Source organism: Neomonachus schauinslandi, chromosome 1 (genome assembly GCF_002201575.2).
Source record: "Neomonachus schauinslandi chromosome 1, ASM220157v2, whole genome shotgun sequence".
Taxonomy (NCBI): Eukaryota; Metazoa; Chordata; class Mammalia; order Carnivora; family Phocidae; genus Neomonachus; species Neomonachus schauinslandi.
This window is the reverse complement of record NC_058403.1, coordinates 116,455,576-116,478,761: the sequence shown is the minus strand read 5'-3', so window position 1 is coordinate 116,478,761 and position 23,186 is coordinate 116,455,576. Positions and strand designations below refer to the sequence as shown.

Here is a 23,186-nt window from a genome sequence, read left to right as displayed (position 1 = left end):
AATCTATATTGGCCTTCATGATAATGGAGAATTCTTTTGTCTAAACTTTTCTGTAGTTCTTTGATAAATTTATTTGGGGATTATGGGCTCTTCTTTGGCTTAAATTTAAAAAAATATTTTGCAGTTTTGATGAACGTGTTCCCTGCCCTCCTTTTTGATTATTACTCATCTTTAAAAGAGACTGGCTATTTATCAAAGAATAGTACAGGGATACAAGATAAGGGATGAAATAAAGTTGAATAAGCTGAGGCTGACTGAAGTTTTAATTTGGATTTTGTTCTGTTTATCTATTGTTGCATAACATCACCCCAAAACTTAGTGGTTTAAACCAATAATCAGTTATTTTGTTCGCAAATGTGCAAATTGGTCAGAGCTCCGTAGGTTCAGCTCATTTATGTGGCACCTGGTATCAGCTGGGGCAGCTGGAATGGGATTGGAGGGTCAGCTTCAAGGATGGATCACCCATGTGTCTGGGAAGTCTTGCTGGCTATCATTCCCTCCCCAGGTAGTATTCTCCACAGACCAGCTTAACCATCTCACAAGAGGGAGTGTCCCAAGGGACAGGAAGTGGAAGCTGCTGGTTTCTTAAGGCCTAGGCTTAGAAACTGGCACAGCATCTCTTCCTCTGCCTTCTGTAGATCTAAGGGGGAGGGAACATAGACTTCATTCTCTCTGTGAGAGGAATGTCAAAGAATTTGAGGGCCATGTTTTAAAACTGCCACAAGTTATTTGTCTTAAGCATCTGTCACCAAATCTATTTCCTTTCTGCTGGGAATACATCTTTTTGCAGTCCATAGCATTCAAATTGAGGTGGCATAGAGAAAAGACCCATAAGTTGCAAATGAATTATGTTTTGATTTGGAAATTGCTGCCCCCACCACCACCCACCCCCAGTGCAGATAGCCTCTGCAGTGTCCTAGCTAGAAAACTAGAATGTGAGTCAGCATGATTCCTACTCATCTTTCATTTTGAAAGGTCAGACTATTTCCCCCATTTCACCCTTGGCCCACTTACCTGATCTTATCTGTTCTCTAAACAACGGAATATTGGTTGGTCCTTTCAGTAAGTGATCTGCTGTCAGGTCTGAGAGAAACCAACTTGGCTGGGCATATTTCCATTTCTTGTTCAAGATTTCACATTATTGACAGCAATACTTCATACTTAAATCTTTCAGAGTTTATGGTTTGGAACTGTGGCTATTTCCGTTTCATGGGCTATAAAAAGTTTCTATTTTTCAATGTTTTTCATAATTTTAATTTGTTTTGAGGGAGGCTAGTAAAATCTTAAGCAGAAGCTCCATGTGAACTTTAGAAACATCCTAAAAATATCTGTTGGGATTTTAGGAGGGAGATTATACTGAAGCTATAGATTACTTGGGGGGAGAGTTGACGACTTAATAATATTGAATCTTCCCATCCTATTTCATAGCAGGTCCCCTCATTTATTGAGGTGGTCTTTTTTGTCCTTCACTAAAGTTATGACTAGTCTTCTCAAATATCTCACAGGTTTATTATTTAGGGCTATTCTAATGACTTAAGATTTTAAAATGCTATTGTGAACAAAATAATTTTCCCATTACATTTTATCATCAGTTGTTGCTGAAGTCCAGGAAAGCTGTTGATTTTTGTGTGTTCATCTTCTGTCTAGCCAAATTTCTGAGCTCTCTAATATTTTGCCACTTGAGTCTCTTTTATTTTTTTTTAAAGATTTATTTGTTCATTTGAGAGAGAGAGAAAGAGAGAGAGGGAGGGAAGGGGCAGAGGGAGAGAATATCCAAGCAGACTTCTACTGAGCATGGAGCCTGCAGTGCGGGGCTCAGTCCCATGAGTCATGAGATCAGGACTTGAGCTGACACCAAGAGTCAGATGCTTAATGCACTGAGCAACCCAGGTGCCCCAAGTCTCTTATATTTTTAAGTAAACAATCATATCAGCTCATCATATCCTATCATTTCTCCTATTGAAAATTTTGTTTTGATTTTCTTATTTTCAATTTCTACTTTTTAAGTTTCAACTCATCCCTGTTTTATGGATATAAATAGTCTTTTGTATCCATCTTAGTAAATAATTAACATGTTTTAGGCTTCTACAGTTTTGTTTCCTCACAACATTGGTCTTATCCACTTTCATAATTTATGTTTTCAGTGCAATCTCACTTCTAAAATCCCAACAGATATATATATATATATATATATATATATATATATATATATATATATAAATCACCACACATTACATCATTAGTTTTTGATGTAGTGTTCCATGATTCATTGTTTGCATATAACACCCAGTGCTCCATGCAGAACGTGCCCTCTTTAATACCCATCACCAGGCTAACCCATCCCCACACCCCCTCCCCTCTAGAACCCTCAGTCTGTTTCTCAGAGTCCGTAGTCTCTCATGGTTTGTCTCCCCCTCTGATTTCCGCCCCCTTCATTTTTCCCTTCCTGCTATCTGCTTCTTCTTCTTCTTTTTTTTAAACATATAATGTATTATTTGTTTCAGAGGTACAGGTCTGTGATTCAACAGTCTTACACAATTCACAGCGCTCACCATAGCACATACCCTCCCCAGTGTCTATCACTCAGCCACCCCATCCCTCCCACCCCCCCACCACTCCAGCAACCCTCAGTTTGTTTCCTGAGATTAAGAAGTTTTTTTTAATTTAAACAAATTTAAAAGATCTTGTTTATTTACTTGAGAGAGAGAGAGAGTGTGTGCATGCGCGGGAGAGAGCACCAGCAGTGGAGAGGAAGAAGCAGGCTCCCTACTGAGCAGGGAGCCTGATATGGAGCTTGATCCCAGGACACTGAGATCATGGCCTGAGCCAAAGGCAGCTGCTTAACTGACTAAGCCACCCAGGTGCTCCAACAGATTGATATTTTTTATGATTAGGACAGATATGTATACTAAAACTGCTATCTTGATGAAATCAGAAAGCAGACTTGAAGAGGGTGACTGACTTGCTCAATGGTATAAAGTTAGTAAATGATAGAGTCATCATCTAGACTCCCAGACCAGCCTTCACTTCTCCATGGAAAAGTAAAACACACTATCCACACATGAGGTATGTTCTAGATTAAAGTTTTTTCCAACAAAACCTTTACCAGAATTACTAATAAAAAGAAAATTGAATGCATACATGTATATATTTTTCTACTTTTCATAACTTTTTCTTATAAACATGCTAATGAAAAGGCTAAAAGTAGACTGCTATAAGAACAATAGATAATGCCTAAAAATCTAAATGGTCAACAGTCACATAATTAAGAACTCACCCACTTAGAAGATATTCTAATGTCTGTAAAGACAAAGTAGGCAGGTGAAGATGGGGATGGGGTTAAAGATAAAAAAAGATAAATTTCCGAACATATTAGGGTTGAACTTTAAATCGAATTTGACCATTTAACTGCCATTCTGGTAGTAATCCATTTGGCACAGGCTTCAGAATTTGACTTCCATATGTCCAATTTGAATTAATAAGCATCTTTAGAAAAATCAGATTTAACTATATTATGATTCTGACACTACAGAATGATGCCAGAAAGTATGTAGTCTGGCTTTTATGTGTGTAATTTCACTGGCACTCATTGCACTATCTTTTGAAATGAGAAACTCTTACTGTTAACCCATGAAGAACAAACTAAATGGTGAAAAAGTTTCTTCCTTTTCCCTTCAGCACTGCCTGTCATTTTGGCAATGAAAAAAAAATGATGTATTTGAGGACCTCTGGGTCAGGAAAATTGATAAGAGCTCCCAACTTCTTTCTCATAAACAACCGATATTTTAAAGCTATTAACACAGGAGCTGGGCATTCAAAGACAGTTCATATATCACCCAATAGCTGGCGAGTGTGTCAGGCCTTGCAGTCAGGCTCTGAAAAATGGGCCCCGAGTTCACCGTCTATAGCTGAACAGCTGCTGCTTCCCAAAGTTTTAATCAGATTCCCTAAGCATTACATGCCCCAGTAAGGCAGAGCCCACCTAAAACTTGCAATAAGCCTGCCATGTAAATTCATTACGGAGCCAAGTAATATAAACAGATTATATTCTTCAGGCCAAGAGAGTACTTTTAATTTAGACCAAAATTATGATTGCATGTTGATTTGGTCCCTTGCTCCCTGGAAAAATTTTTTTAGGAAAAAATTCAGAGTTGATCACCTGAAATGAAAGGTATTGTCTCAGTTGTTCATAATGAAGTCAGGCTTAAACACGTTACAGAGAAAATATGCCTTAGGACAAAAAAAATATTAACCCAGAGCTCCTGAAACTATAGTTTTATCTTTTTGTTTAGACGCACTTCCCTCTAGCCCCTTAGGTGAGAGCCATAGGTTTCTTCAGTCACTAAAGGAAGTTTATGACTCCCTCTCCAAAAGTTTAATGTGTAGTGTTTTAGATCATGTTATTAATCGAAGCCAGTTTAACAGCCTTGAAATCTACCCTCTCATGAGGCTAAAGTCCTAATTGGTTCTTCTCATAGATGGCTTCTCACAGATGGGCCTGATATCTAGTTATGAACTATTCCCTGTCGCTAGGCCACTGTCCTGGGAATGTATGCCACTGGTCACAACATAGAGAAGAAGAGGCGATCACTATCAATCCCCCCACCAGATATTAAAGGACATTAGGATAGAGATGAATGGTATTCATATACGGTGACAAAAATACAATGTATCCATCAGTAGAAGGATTGATTAGTCACGGGAGAATTTAGAAGAATCACACAATCAAACACTGCAAGTGACCATTCCAGCTTTATGTAAAGGGGAGAGAGAAATTTTTAGTTATCCTAACAAACTATGAGTAGTTTTAAGTTATCCTAAATGTTGGTATGGATTTGGGGGTAGTTGCCAAGCATTTCAAAATTTAAAGGTCCATCAGAAAAAAAATACCTTTTGTGTGAAGGATGTAGATAAACAATTGTCATCAAGCTATCAGTCACCTGTCCCCATGCTCACCATACAACCCGCTGGATATTATTTGCCTTTATATGCAGGTTTGCCTATAGGAAAGACTGCTTTTACCATATGATCTTTGGGGTACTTGAGATTCCAGTGAGAGTATTTTCCCATGGTGAATTGCTAAAGTAGATGCTGATCATGATTCTGTTTCCTAAGTAGCTTGACCATGGAAAGAAAATGAGCTGATCATGCCAGCACCTATATTCTGGTCATTGGGTCAGTCATTTCTTGGTGTTTATTATGTCAGCATCCTGGTGTCCACTTCTGCCTCAGATGTAATTTGCTTAGTACAAGTCACTTTCTTACTACATGGCTGGTCATCCTGGGCTCAGACTAGAGAACATCACCAAACCTTTCAATGTGGAAAGCTAAAATTTCAAACAGAGGCTAAAATGATTAAGGAGCTTCTTATGACTTAGTGACAGAATATAGCAGAAGACAGAAATAACTTTTCAACTTTTTCTCGAAACTGGTTAGTTGCCTAGAATATCAATTCAAAGTTAATTGTGTACATAAAGGACAATTTTTAAGACATCTACATCTTAGAGCATATCAACAACTGGTATGGCAGAAAATGTCCCCTGCTGTCCACCCATGGAGGTAACTGCTTCCAAGGAATTGGAGAGAACTGAACAGATGACATCCTAGTGTAGATCATAAATCTGACAATAAGAGAACAGGAGCTAAGCAGAATAGAGAGTAAGAGAAACTAGGAAGACAATGGGAAAGATGAAAGACAGTCTCTAGAGAGAATATGATGAGTTCCACAACTGGAAACACTACAGCTACTAAGGCGAGAGCCTAAAATCTCAAAGAAAAATAGAGGGACTCCGGGACAGATACTTCACCAGCCTCCTAAAATATAGGAATTCTCTGCAGAGTTTGAAATTATTGAAGACTATCCAGAATTTCATACTACCTATGAATTGATTTCAACATTTCTAATCCAAATTGAAATCTGTTGTCAGACTCTTTTACACCATTTTGAGAAACATTCTGAAGAGCTTGGCTACTTGAGTGCAAATTGGATTATGTTAATAAACATGTCTTTTGCCATCTCCACTTTCTCTACATAACATCATCTCTCCTCCATCATTTAGTGTCCACTGTCTTTGAATATTGTAGAGGATAATAGAGTGCTTGGGTCACCTTATTTTACCCTTCTCCACTAATAATCATTATTTTTATTGTCACAGTCATTCCTTATTAAATTTATGATTGTTTCAATTTTTTTGCTCACTACTCCTTGTGTCTTCTTTCTGAGTTCAGTTTCCTATTTCTATCATCAATTATCCATAAGTGGTAAATTCTGTCTACCTGAACATATCTTATTTCATTCTTACCCTTGAATGATATCTCAGTTGAATTTTGAATTTAGGTTTTTGGTTATTTGCCCTTTATAATTTGTACTTACTATTCCACTGTCCTCTGGTAGCTCTTATCATTAGTGAGAAAACTGATGCCATCTAAGTGGTTTTCCACTGTAAGTAATCCATCTTTCCTCTCTGTTTGCTTTTAAAATTTCCATTTTGTCTTTGATGATCTCATGTTTCACTGCAACATATTTGCGTGTGAATGAGTTTTAATTTATCCAACTCTGGATATAAGGCAATGTTTTAATTTCTTCAATTCTGAAAAATTATCATCCGTTATCTCATTAAATATTGTCACAGATTGATTCTCTTTAGTGTCTCCTTTTGAAATTCTTATTGATATATTCTGAAATGTTTCATGCTATATCCTCCATGTCTCTTAGCCAACTTTTTATATTTTTTTAATCTGTACTGAATTCTGGGTCATTGGCTAACTTTATCTTTTGGGTCACCCGCTGGATCTAATATGACATTTTTGTCATTCAGTTTTTAAAGCCAATATCCACATTTTTCTTTCTGAAAAGTTTTTTGTTTCTTATTTTACTATTCTTCCATATTTTCCTTACTTCTCCATTTACCTCTTCAGTCATTTTTAATATGCCCATTTTATAATTGTTCTCAGATTTTTGTAATTTTTGTTTAGTTCTTTAGGGTCCTTGTTCTTCTGATTTACTTTTTTGTTTATCGCCTGGCTTTTCTTCATGGTGGATTTTTTTCCCTTTGTGGCCTGTAAACTTTTACTGTGAACTCATTTTCAGGAAAAATTGTGGGTTTTTTTTCTGTGGGATTTCCATGTGCGTGGGTTAAGAAAGTCTCAGTTCAAAGCAGTTTAGCACATTTGTAAATAAGGAAAGAGAAATGAGGCTGGGCAGGCATTTCAATAGTACTGAAAACTTTTATATTAATTTATTGGCTTCTATTTCCTCTGTCACAACTGCAAGATCAGGGATTTTGATTCAAATTCCATATAGATGGCAAGCTTCCTCACGATTCCTTAAGGCTGTTGAACAGAGTTTATGTGACTGAGGGAGCACCTTGGACTCCAGGCTATATTCAAAAAGGTTTGACTTCCATGATTTCCACATGGAAATAAGACTCCAACTCCAAAACCTCTGGGTCTATATCCTACACAAAATCCTATGGCCACTGACAATGGCAGCTTCTCACAGTAAGTGATTTCTCTCTTGTTTCCCACACCTGGGAATTTCCTTTTCTTTCTTCAAAATCAACTCTACACTTAGAAAGGAATTTTTTGCCTTTTTAAACAAAGCATTTCTTTCAGTTTATAATGGCATATGGCCTATCTGCTTCATTTTAATCCACCATGTTCTGAATATTTTATTTTCATGAAATACCATAGTTACTATTCTGGGATGCCCATATACTTGCCCTCCAGTCACTTTCTTCTAATTATAGATTCCATGCCACTGGCCACAGAGATGGGGAAATGATTCAGATCTGGCCAATCATCATGTTTAATTCCCTTGAAATACAATGTGATTGGCCTAGGGGCGATCTTCTGATATAAGCAGAGCCAATCCGAATCCTTCTCTGTGTCTGACATGCAAATATTGGGAGTGTGAAGTGTTACTTTGAGATAGAACAATATAAGCCTGGAGATGCCATAGCCACCCTCTTCTGCTTGTTAGAATAAGTCATGTATTTATACTAGGAAAGAGTGAGGCTGGCACTAAGAGGAAATCAGAACCAAGAAAGAAAAAGGAAAGAAGAGACAATAGAAAAGAAAAATAGACATGTTTGAATCCCTGAGTCCTGGCTTGCCCAGAGTTGCCCCTGCTAAAGAGGCCAATGAATTCTTTTTGCCTAAGCTAATTTGAATTGGGGTTCTGTCACTTACATCTGACTAATACACCAATGAATTAAAGTACAATGGAATTAAGATAAGACAGCATCAATATGGGTTTCTCTTATTTGTTTATTTTTGGTAGATCAATTTGTCATGCATGGCTTGACATGGAGCGGAGGAATTCTAAGTCATGAGGCTGATTTCTGGAGAAGCAGTGAGTGATCACCCTATCTAATCCAAGAGACAAGGAACAGAGTCACAGGATAAGCCAAGGTCACTTCCCAGCAATCTGAACAGGGACATTGAGAGCTAGGGTAGGGAGATGCCAGAGTCATAGCCAGGAGACAGGAACCAGGCATCAGGAATAAGAAAAAACAAACAGCACAGGAGCAGGCAGGGGTGTGGGCCTACCCATTCCTGCTAGGTGATGCCACCTGGTGTCCAAAAAATGAAGTCGGCATGGAATTGACTGCCAGGAGAAGTTCTTAAGCAAAAAGGGCCTTAACTTTTTTTTTTTTTTAAATTATATATCACAGCAGTATCTAGACAGGCATCAAAATAAATGGTTTCATGCTGATGATCAGTTTCCAAGGCAAATATCAAAGTGAATTACCTTCAGAAAGAAGTGTCAAGATATAAGAAACTTGTTTTTAAGTTAAGCAGATTCGTAAGAAATATACTTTATGGTTGTGATAACAGTTTTGGTTTATTCTCATCAAAAGGAGACACCTTATCACCTCTGTGTTTACAACTATGGGTCAAATGGGAGAGGAAGTTGACCTAATGAAGATAATGAACAAGCTTTTCAAATATTCAGAAGAAGCAGCATAAAGAATATTAAGTATCCATCCTCTGGAACAGATTTTAACGAGAGGATTAGTAAAATGTCTCTACCTTCATCTGAAAAGGTATACTAACTGGTGCCTTCAGTAATTATTTAAGAACCTTCCAAATAATTAGCTGTGTGTGGTGGAGGGTGGAGAAAGGTGGAACTTGCCTTCAAGGAGCTTGCAATTTATTTAGAGATGATGGTACCAAGAGAAATAATGAATTTCTTTAGTGATATATATTTATAACCAGCCCTACACAACTGCTTTCTGGGATGATTTTTAGAGCAAGGTTTGTGCACATATTAAATTAAATAGCTACAAGCTATTGTTTGCCTATTTTAGTGAGGAGCTGTTGAAGGCAGGGAGGGGTGACTGTACCTATCCATTTATATCATCAATGCTCAGCGTAATGTCTGGCAGATATAGATCCTCAGTATATTTTTGTTGAATGGGAATGGATGATAGATGTCTTGAGTTTCCTTAGTCACATGGTTCTTTGAGTCTCACAGCCATCCCATTAACTTCCATGTTAAATTTTGCTTAAGATGCATGAAATATAAAAAGTGTGGTCTTTCAAAATGTCACTCACTCTAAGTGCCAAGCGTTTACCAGCATCACACTTTAAATGACATTTTCTAGTAAGAACCTCTAAGCAGCATAACACTCTTATTTAAAAAAAGAATATTAGCGCTCTATTTCTCCCTCCTTTTTAATGATCTACGTTGAATTTCCTTAGAAGCATTTGCTTATAAGGTAACAAAGGCACCTAGTGTGTATTTATTGTCATCCAAGAGCCAGCTGTTTAATGGGGTTCTTATTTTATCTCTAAGAAAATCTGGAGGCATTTGTACATTGTGGAATTATTTCGCAAGTAGGTCTCTCAGTACAATATTGGCAATATTTCTGTTTTGCAGATAAACGGCCGAGAACACTCAACATCCTCTTTCTGCTCTTTCATGGGTAGAGAAAATTCTGGACTTAAACCTTTATAGAATCTGTATTTGTTTTATTTCTTTTAAAGATTTACTTATTTAAATAGTAAAGGTGGGGGGAGAAAGGGGGACAGAGAGAGAATCTTCAAGCAGACTCCCCGCTGAGTGCAGAGCCTGATGCAGGGCTCGATCTCACAACCCTGAGATCACAGCCTGAGCTGAAATCAAGAGTTGGATGCTTAACTGACTGAGTGACCCAGGTGCCCCTAGAATCTGTATTTAAGTGAAGATTTTCTATTATTAAGTATGTTTACGGGGGATTCTTTGGAGCAGAGTGGATCAGAAGTAGCTTAATCTATTTCCAATAAATATATATATAAGCCAAAAGAGGAAAATGAAAATCACCTATGATCCCACCTAACACTTTGATTTTATATATAAATTATATTTATAATATGTTATAATTATATGTATATACTCACAGACACACAAATTTGGCTGTGATTTTTTAACTAAAATAGGTCTTACTGTATATATCATTTTAAAATTTCTTACTTTCTTTAAAACTGTATTGTGAATATCTTTTCACATCAATATATTTTTCTCCCTATGTCATTTTTCAAATGACTGCATAAGGATTACATGATATTAATATGTTTTAATTTACTCAACCAACTAGTAACTTATGTACAATTTCTTGCTCAAATCAATGCACTCATCTCCATGGAGAAATTGTTACATAGGCCCTTAGTTACTTCTTAGGATAAATTTCTAGAAATGAAATAGGTGGATCAGAGGATTAACATATTCTAATAATTCTTAACAAATAATGCCAATTGCCTTTGTAAAAGTTCTATTGCTTTTCTCTTTCACCAATAATGTAGAAGGGTTCCCACTTCCTCAAACTCCAATTTACCTGAAGGATGCTTGTTCTTTCATGAGTTCTGGAGATTTGAAGATTTGCTTATCAAAAAATAATACTTTGTTAGTGGTTTAATTTGTTTTATTTCATTACTAGTGAAGCTGATCTTATTTAGCAGTATTATTGGCCATTTATGTTTCTTCTGTTCATTATCTACTTATATCCTCTGCCCACTTTTCTATTATGTTTACTTTTTCCTTATTGGTCTTTGATAACAGCAGTAATATCAGCAGCTAATATCTAACTTCTATTGAGTGTTAGGAGCCAGGCCCTGTTCTAGGTGTTTTATGTTTAATCTTGTCTAATGAGGTGAGGGCTTTTACCAGCCCTGCTTTATAAACAAGGCATCTAGGCACAGAGAGGTTAAGTAATTTACCTAAAGTAACATAACTAGTACATTTGGTATATTAAGGAGATTAACAATTCATCATGTACAATATAAAGACCATCAACCTATCAACATGTGTGTTGAAACTGCTTTCATTGGTTTATCCTTCATCATTTATTTGTGTTGACTCTTGCTTGGTAGGATTGCTGGACTCTATTGCCATCAAATAAATTGGCTTTTCTTTTCTAGTTTCTGCTTTTGATACCTTGATCACCTAAAGAATACTTTAAACAGATATAATTCAAACAAATTCAAACATTCAAACAGTATAAAAAGATACAAAATAAAGAGTTAAATTACATTTCCCCCCTCTGTATAAATCAGAGTTCTACAAAGCAAAAGTATCTCCTTTAACCATTTATGTTTTTCGTTCTTCTGATGATTGTCCTATGACTCTAAATAATATGGATATACCTCCATTTCTTGATTTATCAACTCCACATAGTATATATTGATTTATTATTATGAGAGATGTGACATTTTAGTTAACTTATCCCTTCCTTTCCCTCTCCCCTCTTCCAACTAACTCCCATGAGTAATATCAGTTTTGGTTGTGAGTGCCTTTATAACTTTCAGTAATATGCTTCAACCTCTATTTCTTGATTTATCAACTTTAGAAAGTATGCCTTAACTAAGCGCTTCATTCTTTGTGGGGGAAATCACATGTGAAAATGGTTATTCTCTATATTCCTTGGATCATAAAATGCCGTATCTATGAAAGAATGCTTCACTAGAAGCAGGTCTACCCTTAGTCATTTTAATGAAAGCAAAGAGATATGTGTAAGTAGAATGAAAGATATTGATATAAATGGTTATATAAATTATAAGTATATATATCTTTATATAGCATGGATTACATAGATTATAGAGATTATAGAGTCTTTCCAACTATAATGCTTTATTTATTGCTCAAAATAATTTTGTAATGTATACAGAACAACTGTTCTTACATTTCATAGGTAAGGAAACAAGCACAGAAAGTTTATAGTCACATACAGTCACTGTTGTGGTCTTCTAGGTTTGGTTGTGTTTTGTTTCTGTCCAGCACCCACTTCTTTTTTGTGGCAATATCACTCTGAGCAATAATCCTACCTTTCCCCAGGCTTAGTTCATATGCTTTCAAGTGAAAATGAGTACAGTTTTAAACTCATGAAGCATATGACTTAGAGCTGAGCCAATAAATGCAGGACATTTCTCTGGCCACAGTGGGTCTGAAATGGCATTATAATCTATAAAGTGTACTAAGATTTGGACTGGGTATAATGGGACAAAGATGCTTGCTCCATTCTCCTGAAGGAAGGCACAGCCCTCAGAGATACTGGCAGCCAACTTGTGACCAGGTGAGGGAGCTAACCCTGAAGAAGTTGAGAAAAGAAAGAGTTCCTGCTCATTTCACTGGGTCCTTTGCTGCCATTTCTACTCCTGCTCTTCAGTCACACCAGCCAACACAAATTCCCTTTTTGCTTACTCCAGTTTGGGTTGGTTTCCTGTCAACTGTAATAACTGCACAGTTAATCTGTAGCAATCCTGACACCAGCTCTTTTGACTTAAATCTAGGGCTCTTTGTACTCCACCATACTGCCTCTGAAAGCAATATCTTTGTTCAGGATTCAAAAACACACATCCTTCAAGACCTCTTCAATATGTCTTTTGCCTCCCTTCATAGCCTATTAAACAATCTTTAGAAATGCAAAACCATCACGTGGAATTCATTCATTTATGAACCAATACACATTCTATATGTTTGGGCATGGCATTCCCTACATACTTAAAATAACAGTATGGGTCAGAGACAGACAAGCTAATTTCAAAATTTTTTGTTAAATAAAGTCAATTTTATTTTAAGATGAACAATTCTGGATCATTTTAAGCCATAGGGACACCATCCACCACCTGCTGCTGTGTACAATAATTGTGGTCATCAAATTTGATTATACGTTAGTTGTCTGAAACTCAGAGCACATTTAACCTAAGAAACAGTATTATAATTTGCCATTGGCTTCTTAGACTAGCACAGAAAAGCTGACTTAATCTAAAATGTGGCTAAATTACTATATATTTGAATGAAATGCTAGAGCACAGTATTGTCACAATACTAACAATTAAAATTTTAAAAATACTAAAACTGAAAAGGATGGTTCTTAAACAGGAGTATTTATTTATTTAAAGATTTTATCTTTATTTGTTTGACAGAGACAGAGAGCGAGAGAGGGAACACAAGCAGGGGAAGGGGCAGAGGGAGAGCGAGAAGCAGGCTTCCCACTGAGCAGGGAGCCCAACATGGGGCTCAATCCCAGGATCTTGGGATCATGACCCGAGCCAAAGGCAGACACTTAATGCCTGAGCCACCCAGGTGCCCCATTAAACAGGAATATTTAGTGATGGGAGATGGGAATGTAAATGAAATTGTGTGGCCATTCCAAAGGAGCTCTGGAGGCAGTGCCAAGGGCCGTAGTGGTTGATGATTTGAGTTCTTTATTAAACTTGATTTCACATCAAAATGCATAACTTTTCTTTTCCATGGTACAAGAAGAGCTCTATCACTACACTTAAACTTCAAAACTACACAAAGATGGAACTAAGAGGAGGAAAACACAAAAGGGATTTCATTTGTTCTTTTTTTTTTTTTTAAGATTTATTTATTTTAGAGAGAGAGAAGGAGAGCATGCATGTGCCTGCGTGAGCGTGCGCATAATCAGCGGGGAGGAGCAGAGGGAGAAAATCCACAAGCAGACTCCCCACTAAGCACAGAGCCTAATGTTGGACTCCATTCCTTGATCCATGAGATCATTTGACCTGAGCCAAAACCAAGAGTCGAATGCTTAACCAACTGAGCCACCCTGGCACCCCTCATTTGTACTTTTAATATGCATTTCAAGCACATAGACTCTGTGTTCAAAAAGTTACTATCTGGGGCGCTCAGTCATTAAGCGTCTGCCTTTGGCTCAGGTCGTGGTCCCAGGGTCCTGGGATCAAGCCCCGCGTCGGGCTCCCTGCTCGGCGGGAAGCCTGTTTCTCCCTCTGCCACTCTCCCTGCTTGTGTTCCCTCTCTCGCTGTCTCTCTCTCTCTCTCTCTCTGTCAAATAAATAAATAAAATCTTTAAAAAAAAAAAGTTACTATCTAAAAAACACCAAATATAAGTGCAAACCCAAGATTGCCCTGCTATGCTGGAAGGGAATTGATGGAGGTTCATGCAGGGCTAGATTAGGGGCTCAGCTTGTGGGCTAGTGGTTCCTGAAGGAGACTGAGGTAAGTGGTGAAAGACCTGATTAGGCAGAAACAAGCTGGGGAGGAGCGAACTCTGTGCGTGTAAGAAAAGGCATGAGTTACCAGGCAGAGAGTTGTGTCAGGGGAAACAGTTTCATGTGAAGGAAGAGGAAAGTGAAGAGACAAATGTTTGAACTTCTGGTCTGAAAGTCATGTAAAACTTTTAAAAAGCACATAAGCAAGTGAGCAAAGGGTACACCATTGTGGAAAATTGCACAGGGTGGAGGACGTGACCAGCCACAGACGGCACTGGTGGACAGAGAGTCCAGACCCAGGATGGTGCAGGTACACACTCTCAGTAGAGCTAAGGAAGGCGCCAGTGGGATCCAGGTGCACCAGCTAGAAGAAGGAGCCTGCAGTTTGAAAGTGTGGAAGTTTCCATGTCAAGTATTTCTACTTTAGTTTTCCTTTTACTTTAAAGGTGGAACTTTTGGGGGTCACTCTGTGTAACACCTCAACCGCCAAATCTGGGAAACGTAAGATTTTGCTAGAATGGCAAGTGTCTTGTGCCTAGTAAGGAAGAGATCTTGCCACGGTGTGAAACACTTCTTAAGACATGCAATGCATGGGTAGATGAGAGAAAAGGCACTGCCATAATAACCATGTATTGACCTGAAGAGATAATAAATAGACTGTTTCAAACGCCCCTGGGGCTTGCACAGAACAGCATCAACATTGATCCTTGGAGTCTGCATTTTTAGTGGGAAACTAGTGAATGATGGTGTTGAAAGTGGAAAGGCCAAACTCTCCCTTGGTTGTAGCTGAGTGACTCTTTCCCAAGCTCATCTGTGCTTTAGTGGTTTCGTTTTGCTTGGCTTTTTACAACTTGGCAGCCCAAGAAGCACAAATGAGGGACTCAGCGGATTTGAAAAAAATGTTTACTCCAAATGTCCCTTTAGTACTTTTATTTCTTGGACAGAGATTCCTGATGTTCTAATTAATTGTTCTTGGTGTTTTCTTTAAAAGCATCCATTAGCATTTGTGAATCTGCCATGGCTTTTGCTCTTAGTTTCCATTCACCTGATATTTTCCTTTAATGCAGGAAAGGCACCTTTCCGGCCAGGTGAAATATAAGTTTATTTGAAGACCTTGCCTAAAAGTTGCAGAATTCACTGGCAACTTTGGCTGGTGGCCTTAAGAAATGTCAGCTAGTAGAAGAGTAGTGCTATTCTATGGTTTCCTACTCTCTGTGAGATCTGGCTTTTAAACATCTTTTGTTACTTCACAATACATTTTCAAATGCATTTGAAGTGATTAACACCCTGAATTGAGTCCTGTTGTCATATTTAATTGTCAGCTAGCTATTTTCCTTTGGGGTATTTGACAGTTGCCCAAAATGTTGGTCTTAATCTAAAACCAAGAAGAGACCTCTGACATAGTGAAAGCCACCAAAGTGGCATTTATTAAATATAAAAGAGCACCAGTTCTCATCTCGAAAAGAAAATTCTTCCAGGATCAAGGGAAAATTACGTTAGCACTTAGTTGAAGCTCTGTTAGTTTCACATGTCACATGAGGATTTAAAGATGTGTGTGTTCCTAGAATACATAACATTTGCATTGAGAAATAAAGAGTAGTCTGACTCTCAGGTTCTATCTCCAATATGTCAAACTTACTATAAATACAATGGTTAGCATTAGTCCATTATCTGGAAAATGGTTTATATAAAGGAAAAAATTAAATGATATTGATTTGAAATGAGGGAAGCTCATATGTGCATTTTAGGAACTCTAAGTGAATCAGCTAAATATATGCACCTGAGGAAAAAAAGTTACCCTCTGGGTAGTATCTTGTAATAGGTTGGAAACATGAAACTCATTAATAGTGTTAAAAATTAAGGTACCTAATGAATTATACCCATTATTAGAGATTTTCTATGGTAGCAATTGTTTAAAAAAAAGAAATTGCCACATCTCTATGACATAAGAGAAAAGATACTCTAAAGCCACTGGGAATTATCACCAACTGGAAGCATATTTCACATGGTCAAAAAAACAGAGGTCAAGTTCTGGTACTTACTAGGTGAGGACAATGGCCACTGCATCATTCAACACACTCTCCCCAAACAGGAGTGTGTACAGGTCGGGGTCGACGTGCAGTTCATGGAAAATGGCCAGCACGGTCACTAGGAGGAAACACACACAAATATGCAGAGTTAGCTAAAACACAGCCATGGATTTTTCCTTGGTTGTGGTCACCTCTAAAAAGGATTCATTAAATGCTCATCTTCTCAAATCTATCCTCGGTTTCCACATTGGACCTTCATTTAAAAAAAAAATCTGATGAGTCACTCCCTTGCTTAGAGATTTCTCTGGGCTTCCCACTGCTTTCAGAGAAAGTTTGAGCTCCTTGGTCCAAGTCTTCTATAATCTGCACCCTGCTTATCTTCCAGCATCTCCCCCTGTATCCCCTGCTCACCCTTTGCTGCCTGCCTCAAGTCACACTGAACTTGCCATAATTTCCCCAAATCACCCAAATCATGTAGTTTTTATTTTTTTTAAAGATTTTATTTATTTGACAGAGAGAGACACAGCGAGAGAGGGAACACAAGCAGGGGGGAGTGGGAGAGGGAGAAGGAGGCCTCCCGCCGAGCAGGGAGCCCGATGCAGGGCTCGATCCCAGGACCCCGGGATCGTGACCTGAGCCGAAGGCAGATGCTTAACGACTGAGCCACCCAGGCGCCCCCAAATCATGTAGTTTTTAAATTAACTTTGCATTTTGGTTCACTTTACCAGAGCAGCAATTTCTTTCCCATCCATGTGAGCTACCATTCCCCCCCATTCCTTAAATGTACACACACATACCCACACATACAACTTCTTGTTTCCCCCAAACCCCATTCTTCAATCTTTAAAAACCTCTCAGGTGTCCCCCAGGACCCCAATTCCTCAGCAGAAACCTGGCTCACTCCTTTTTGATCCCCGTATTTGAATGAAATCACAAAACTTATCACAGAAGACACTGGGAGCTCCCTGGAGACAGGGCACATCTTTGCAACACGGGGTACTTGGCAAATGCTCAGTAAGTGTTTGATGCATGAATGACTGAGTGAATGAATGCATTAATGAATGAATGTTGTTACATGGCCTACTCCTGTGAAGGGAGAGGTGGTTGGCACCTGGCTCTCCTTCTCTCTTGAGATTATACTCATCTATAAAGATGAACCCTATGTTCCTAAAAGCAGGACTGAAGGACTTGTTTCTGGCAGCCTGCTGCTTGGCTACTGTATGCACACATATTATATGGAGCCTCTGAGCATACATCAGGACGGTAAATAATCACACACTGATTATCTGTGTTCATCAAAACCATTCAGTGTCTTGATACTTGAAACAGTTATGCAAAGTGTGAAAAGCAATCATTAGGAAAATGATCCACTGAGTTGATTGCCAAAGGGGTAAAGAGGATGACTGGGAAGGATACTGATGGTAAATTTTTTAAGGCAGAGTGGGCATTTTCATTTCTGTCCTTTCCTATTTCATGGACTGTGAGGTTAGTAACTATGTTGTATAAAAGAATAGTGCTATGGGGAACAAAAGCTGAGTTTGAAGGTTTTGTAAGTAGAAACAAGAAGTTTGGTACTTGTTCTGCTGCAGTGGGGAGCCAGGAAAGGATTTTTATCAGAAGACTGACAATCTGATTTTAGCTTTGGAAATAAAGCACAGGCAGCAGGGCAGAGGACAGAATGGACATGTGGCTAGAGGCTTTCCCAAATGTTCTACCAATAAATTAGCTGTACTGAAATACAAAGAATCCTAGATTCAGGCTCACAAACTCCTGTATATCCTGCTTTACCCAGCATATCCACCTTCCTGGGTTCTGATAGGTCAATGGCCATGGTGCTTTGTACTTCACTTATTCATTGATTTTTATCTTCCCTGTGTGTCACTAGCCCTTAGGACACTGTTACAATATAGCAAAGCTTTAATGAGTGAATATATAAAAGGTAATGTCAGAGAGGACACAGCAAAAGAGACTGTATGTCCAAGATATTTGGGATGGAGAATTGATGAGACTTGGTGTTTGAAAGGCAGCAAGGGGTGACTCTAGGTTTCAATCTTAGACAATTAGTGGATGGGGCTGCATAAGAGAAATTAGTTTGTGGACAGGGGAATACAGTAAGTTTGGTTTTGGACATGCTGACTTAAATAGGTGGAATTTCAAATGGAAATTTCAGTAAGAAAGCTGGAAATAAAAGGCTGGAACTATACAGAGTTAAGACAGAAGAAAGAATTTGGGGGTTATAAGCATACAGATGAAACATAAAGCCACAAGAATGGCCGAGCACTTGGGCAAGGTATATAGACAAGGAAGAGAGTTCATAAGAGATTCTTAGGGACATTTACAGTTAAGGGGTGAGTGGAGAAGAGGAAGCATGAAAAACACAAGTGGTATATTTGCCAAACCTGACCCTAAGCATGAACAAGTCAGCTGGAAACTATATCCATCATGAATTTCTGTAGATAGATTTTTTATTTACCGAAAATTATCCTAGAGGAAGGAATATTGAACTCAACAACCAGCTTTGGGATAGAAGGGACAACAGAAATAAAATGTTATGCATTGGCATGACAATTAGCCAGATCCCATTTTGCCAGCCATAGAATCAATTTCATTATTCTAGCTGAATAGGTCCTTAATGATGATAGGCAAAATGGCAGAGATGTATTCTCTAGTAGTGGGTAGGTGTTCACATTTGCTACAACCCTTACTCTTTGCAGGAAGTGGTAGGAGGGGAAGGTAGCAATTATCTGCTAAGTAATCTCTTTCTCCTTCTTAGATAGAGTCAAGACCTTGTATCTCCTCAAAACAAAGAGGCTTCGGTTGGGGGGTTTTAATTAACAGCATTTTCCTTTCCCTAGGATCTTGTGGAATAAAAGTAAAGTTATTCTTAAACTACAAAATTCTAACATAGCAGGTTTATTGTTGACTTTCGTCTCTGTAGTTATTTGTATTTCTAAGCTCTGAAGATGACTTGCAGCTCATCTGCACTCCCAGAGAGGTTTCCTAGGCTCACGAATAAGGATGAAGAACCTGTGTTTCTTCCCCCTGCCTCCCAGTTATGGGGTACCCTCTGTGCTGAGAGGTACTCTTCATCTTTCCAGTGAGAACTTTAGGCTTTCGGAGGGAAAGGTTTTTAATTGAATATCTAGTTTTGTTCAAAATTGTTCTGGCATTCCCACAATTCCTTTTGCACAAAGAACTGAACTCTAATTCATAAGCGATATCCCACACAAAAGAGAAAAGCTATTATTTTGCACATTCCTATCTACCCTGTGAAGAAATGGAACAACTTCGAAATAAAGCCAGGCAGTGTAACCTACAAGATGGAATATTTGCTGGGACCACAAATGAATTGAATAGGTGAGTCAGGAAATTAGCAACCCACGCTTACTGCTAAGCTTGGAGCTCTTAAAGAAACTCATTTAATTAGCTCACTGGCAGGGCTCGATCTTACACAGAATGTCCAAGACTCTGTGGCACCTTCCCAGGAGACAATCTCTTGGAACTGTGGTGGACACGCTCACACCAGCTCTGCACACACCCGGTTGGGTTTGTAAGGACAACCTGGGCCCAAGGCTGGCCAAAAAGCAGTGAGACTTCTTGTGAGAGTATGAGGAGAATACACGGGACACCATGTAGATAGGAAGGGATGGAGACACAATCCAATTTCTTAAACCTCTGATTTTAGCAGGGATTTGGTCTTATTTGCCTTTGTCACACTTTAGTTCCACTTATCTCTTTGTGGCAAGTTCTAACACTCCATTTGGGGCTTGGAGTTCCTGTTCTTCCATACACCCTCTCTCTACCTGACTTTTTAGCTAGAGAAAAACCCATTTGGTCTCTCAAATTGGTAGTAAGGGATACAAGCACATATAACCTTATGCTTAAATAGATGACACACACAAACACACACACAGCTACTCCAGGTGAGAGTAGTGGATGATCAAGAAATGTCATTGAATCACTGGAGATTTCTGAGAAAATAAATAATTTCAGCAAACAGCAAGAGGTAGTGGGGGGCATGAATGATGAGGCAGTGGTGTGGATTGCACTTCTAAGAAGCTGGTGATGAGGGATGGAGAGAAAAAAAGTAGTCTATGGGGTATAAAGCCAGGTAAGACTTTTTCTTAGATTTCTAACTTATAGGTTGAACAGAATAAGCCAGAGGAAAGAGAGGTTGAAGACAGGGGAAAAAGAAGGGGAACTGCTGGAACAAGGTCCAGAGAAGGCAGAGACCAACTGAAGGGTTGAAATAAAGTTGTCTTCTCAGTAAAGCAAGATCATTTGCTGAGAGCAAGGGGACCAGCACATGAATTAGAGGCTAAAGGAGGGTTGAAAATGGCCAGAATATCTGGTGGGGGGGGGCATGATTCAAGTTTTATGAAAAATTATTAAGGTTATATATAGGGTAATTCTCATTCTTCAAGAGAAAAGCCCCAACAGTAAAGTAATATGATATTTTGATTAATTTCTTCATCATACCAAGAGTCTTGTCCCCTACTACAATTTATTATAGCATCAAAACTAATATTTTCTTTTTTTTTTAAAGATTTATTTTTTATTTATTTATTTGAGAGAGAGAGAATGAGAGACAGAGAGCACGAGAGGGAAGAGGGCAGAGGGAGAAGCAGACTCCCTGCTGAGCAGGGAGCCCGATGTGGGACTCGATCCCGGGACTCCAGGATCATGACCTGAGCCTAAGACAGTTGCTTAACCAACTGAGCCACCCAGGCACCCCAAAACTAATATTTTCTCATCTCAAATATAATAAGCATAACTGGAGATAATAATACAGATAATGACTGCCGGACCCCATCAATACATCCATGTGCTGATTCTTAAAAGATATTTTCCTTTTTCTTTTTCTTTTAATGCTAGTACTTTAACTGGCCACTTTTCCAATGCTCTTTCTCTTTCAGTCACTTCTAAGCCTTTGGGGTGATTTAGTGACAGTTTCTTCCCTAGGATCTCCATTAGTAGCTTTCTGACCCGTATTTTTTTGGTGTTTTGCAAAGAATCTAAATTTCAAATGATATTTTAATGCAGCAGCTCTCGGTAACCTGGCACAAGATCTGCCTGGGTCCATGGACAACTCCACACAATAGTTCTTACCCCTGTTGTTCTAAGTTATCACTCAGTCTTGTCAAAATGCTGGCTTTCCCTGGAGAGTGCTTTCTGTGGTTTTCTGTGCAAATCAGTATGTATGACATTTGTTCCTGACACATGGAGAATCAAATATCTCAGGCTTGTGCAGCAGAATTGTGTCAGGCCTGACAGGTAGAAAACCCTGGAATTCTCATAAGCAAGGTAGCATTTTTCTAATTCTAAAAGTGAGTATTGTGAAAATGTGTTTTCTTTTTCTCAGAGGGTTGATGGAAGAGGAAATTCTCCTGTAACTCTCCCCACTTTTCTGAAATACTGTACATAGTGAGATTTCAAGAGGAAGCTTCCAAAAAAATTGAAGTATCCTGAATACAGGCTGAAATACTGGAATTTTTTTTGAGCCTAAACCTTCTCGTGGAGACTCGGCAGCAAAATAAGTACACAAATTGGTTTTGCCAGTCAAGCTCTGCTAATCATATCTCAGAAATACAACTAGAAAACCTCAACCTTCTAAAATAGATCAGAGAAACAATACTAGATCTAGAAAGCTAATCACTAGAAGTTACTTCATTGAGGTAATTCTAAATGAGAAGTTACACAAAACATGAATGATTTAGCCTTAAAATATTGTAATTTTATTTTGGCCATCAATATATCATTTTGGTACAGAGTTAGTAGTGGAGAAAATACTATATGCAATAACACGATTACAGTCTTCTTCACCAAGGATCCTTGGGAGAAAGAAGCTCTCATGCCCCAAGGCAATGCTTTCAAAGTATCATCTAGGGACCCCTGGGGGTTTCTGAGACCTATCCAGGAAGATCCCCAAGGTCAAATCCATTTTCAGAGTAATATGAAAATGCTATTTGTATTTTTCATTCTTAATCTTTCATTTGTGTACAGTGGAATTTTCCAGGGGCTATATGAAGCAGGACAGTACAACTGAATGCAGAAGCAGATGTGAGAATCCAGCTGTCTTCTCTTACAACACACATTAAAAAAACATAAAGCAATGTAACTTTTCTTAGTAAATTTTTTTTGCTTTGGAAATTAATTTATTTTTCATAAAAATATGTTATTTAAGATGTAAATGGTTTATGGTTGTTATTTTCTTTATTTTTTATTTTTAGAGAGAGAGCAAGGTGCTCAGAGGGAGAGAGAGAGAATCCTAAGCAGGCCCCACGCGCAGCATGGAGTCCAACATGGGGCTCGATCTCACGACCCTGAGATCATGACCTGAGCCAAGATCAAGAGTTGGATACTTAACCGACTGAGCCACCCAGGTGCCCCTATGATTGTATTTTCAATTAACAAAATATGTTTTAAAATTTTTTAAGTTCTAATATGGTAAATATTGATAGATATAACACACATAAAGAAAAACTCCTTGGGGTCTTTCCCTAATTTTGAAGAGTTGTAAAGGGCTTGTGACAACAAAAAGCTTGAGAAGCATTGTCCTAAGGCATTTGTTGTATGTAATGAATTAACTTATATTCTATGCATTAAGTTAAGCATCATCTTGTAAAGAAATGAAAAGGGAAAAAATAGTCCCTCAAATAATTTTCTGTAGAGCTTAATTCTCATGTTGGATTCCTGTTGAGT

The 23,186-nt window shown here is 38.3% G+C and overlaps 1 protein-coding gene across 1 annotated transcript in view; it reads right to left on the bottom strand.

Annotated features, from left to right (window-relative positions):
* The window catches only part of SLC9A9 (solute carrier family 9 member A9), a 554,145-nt gene that overhangs the window by 364,711 nt on the left and 166,248 nt on the right, over positions 1 to 23,186 (bottom strand). The window contains exon 6 of the mRNA XM_021678860.1: positions 16,497 to 16,602. Coding sequence (XP_021534535.1) covers positions 16,497 to 16,602 — 106 coding nt within the window. The remainder of the gene's footprint in view (positions 1 to 16,496; positions 16,603 to 23,186) is intronic.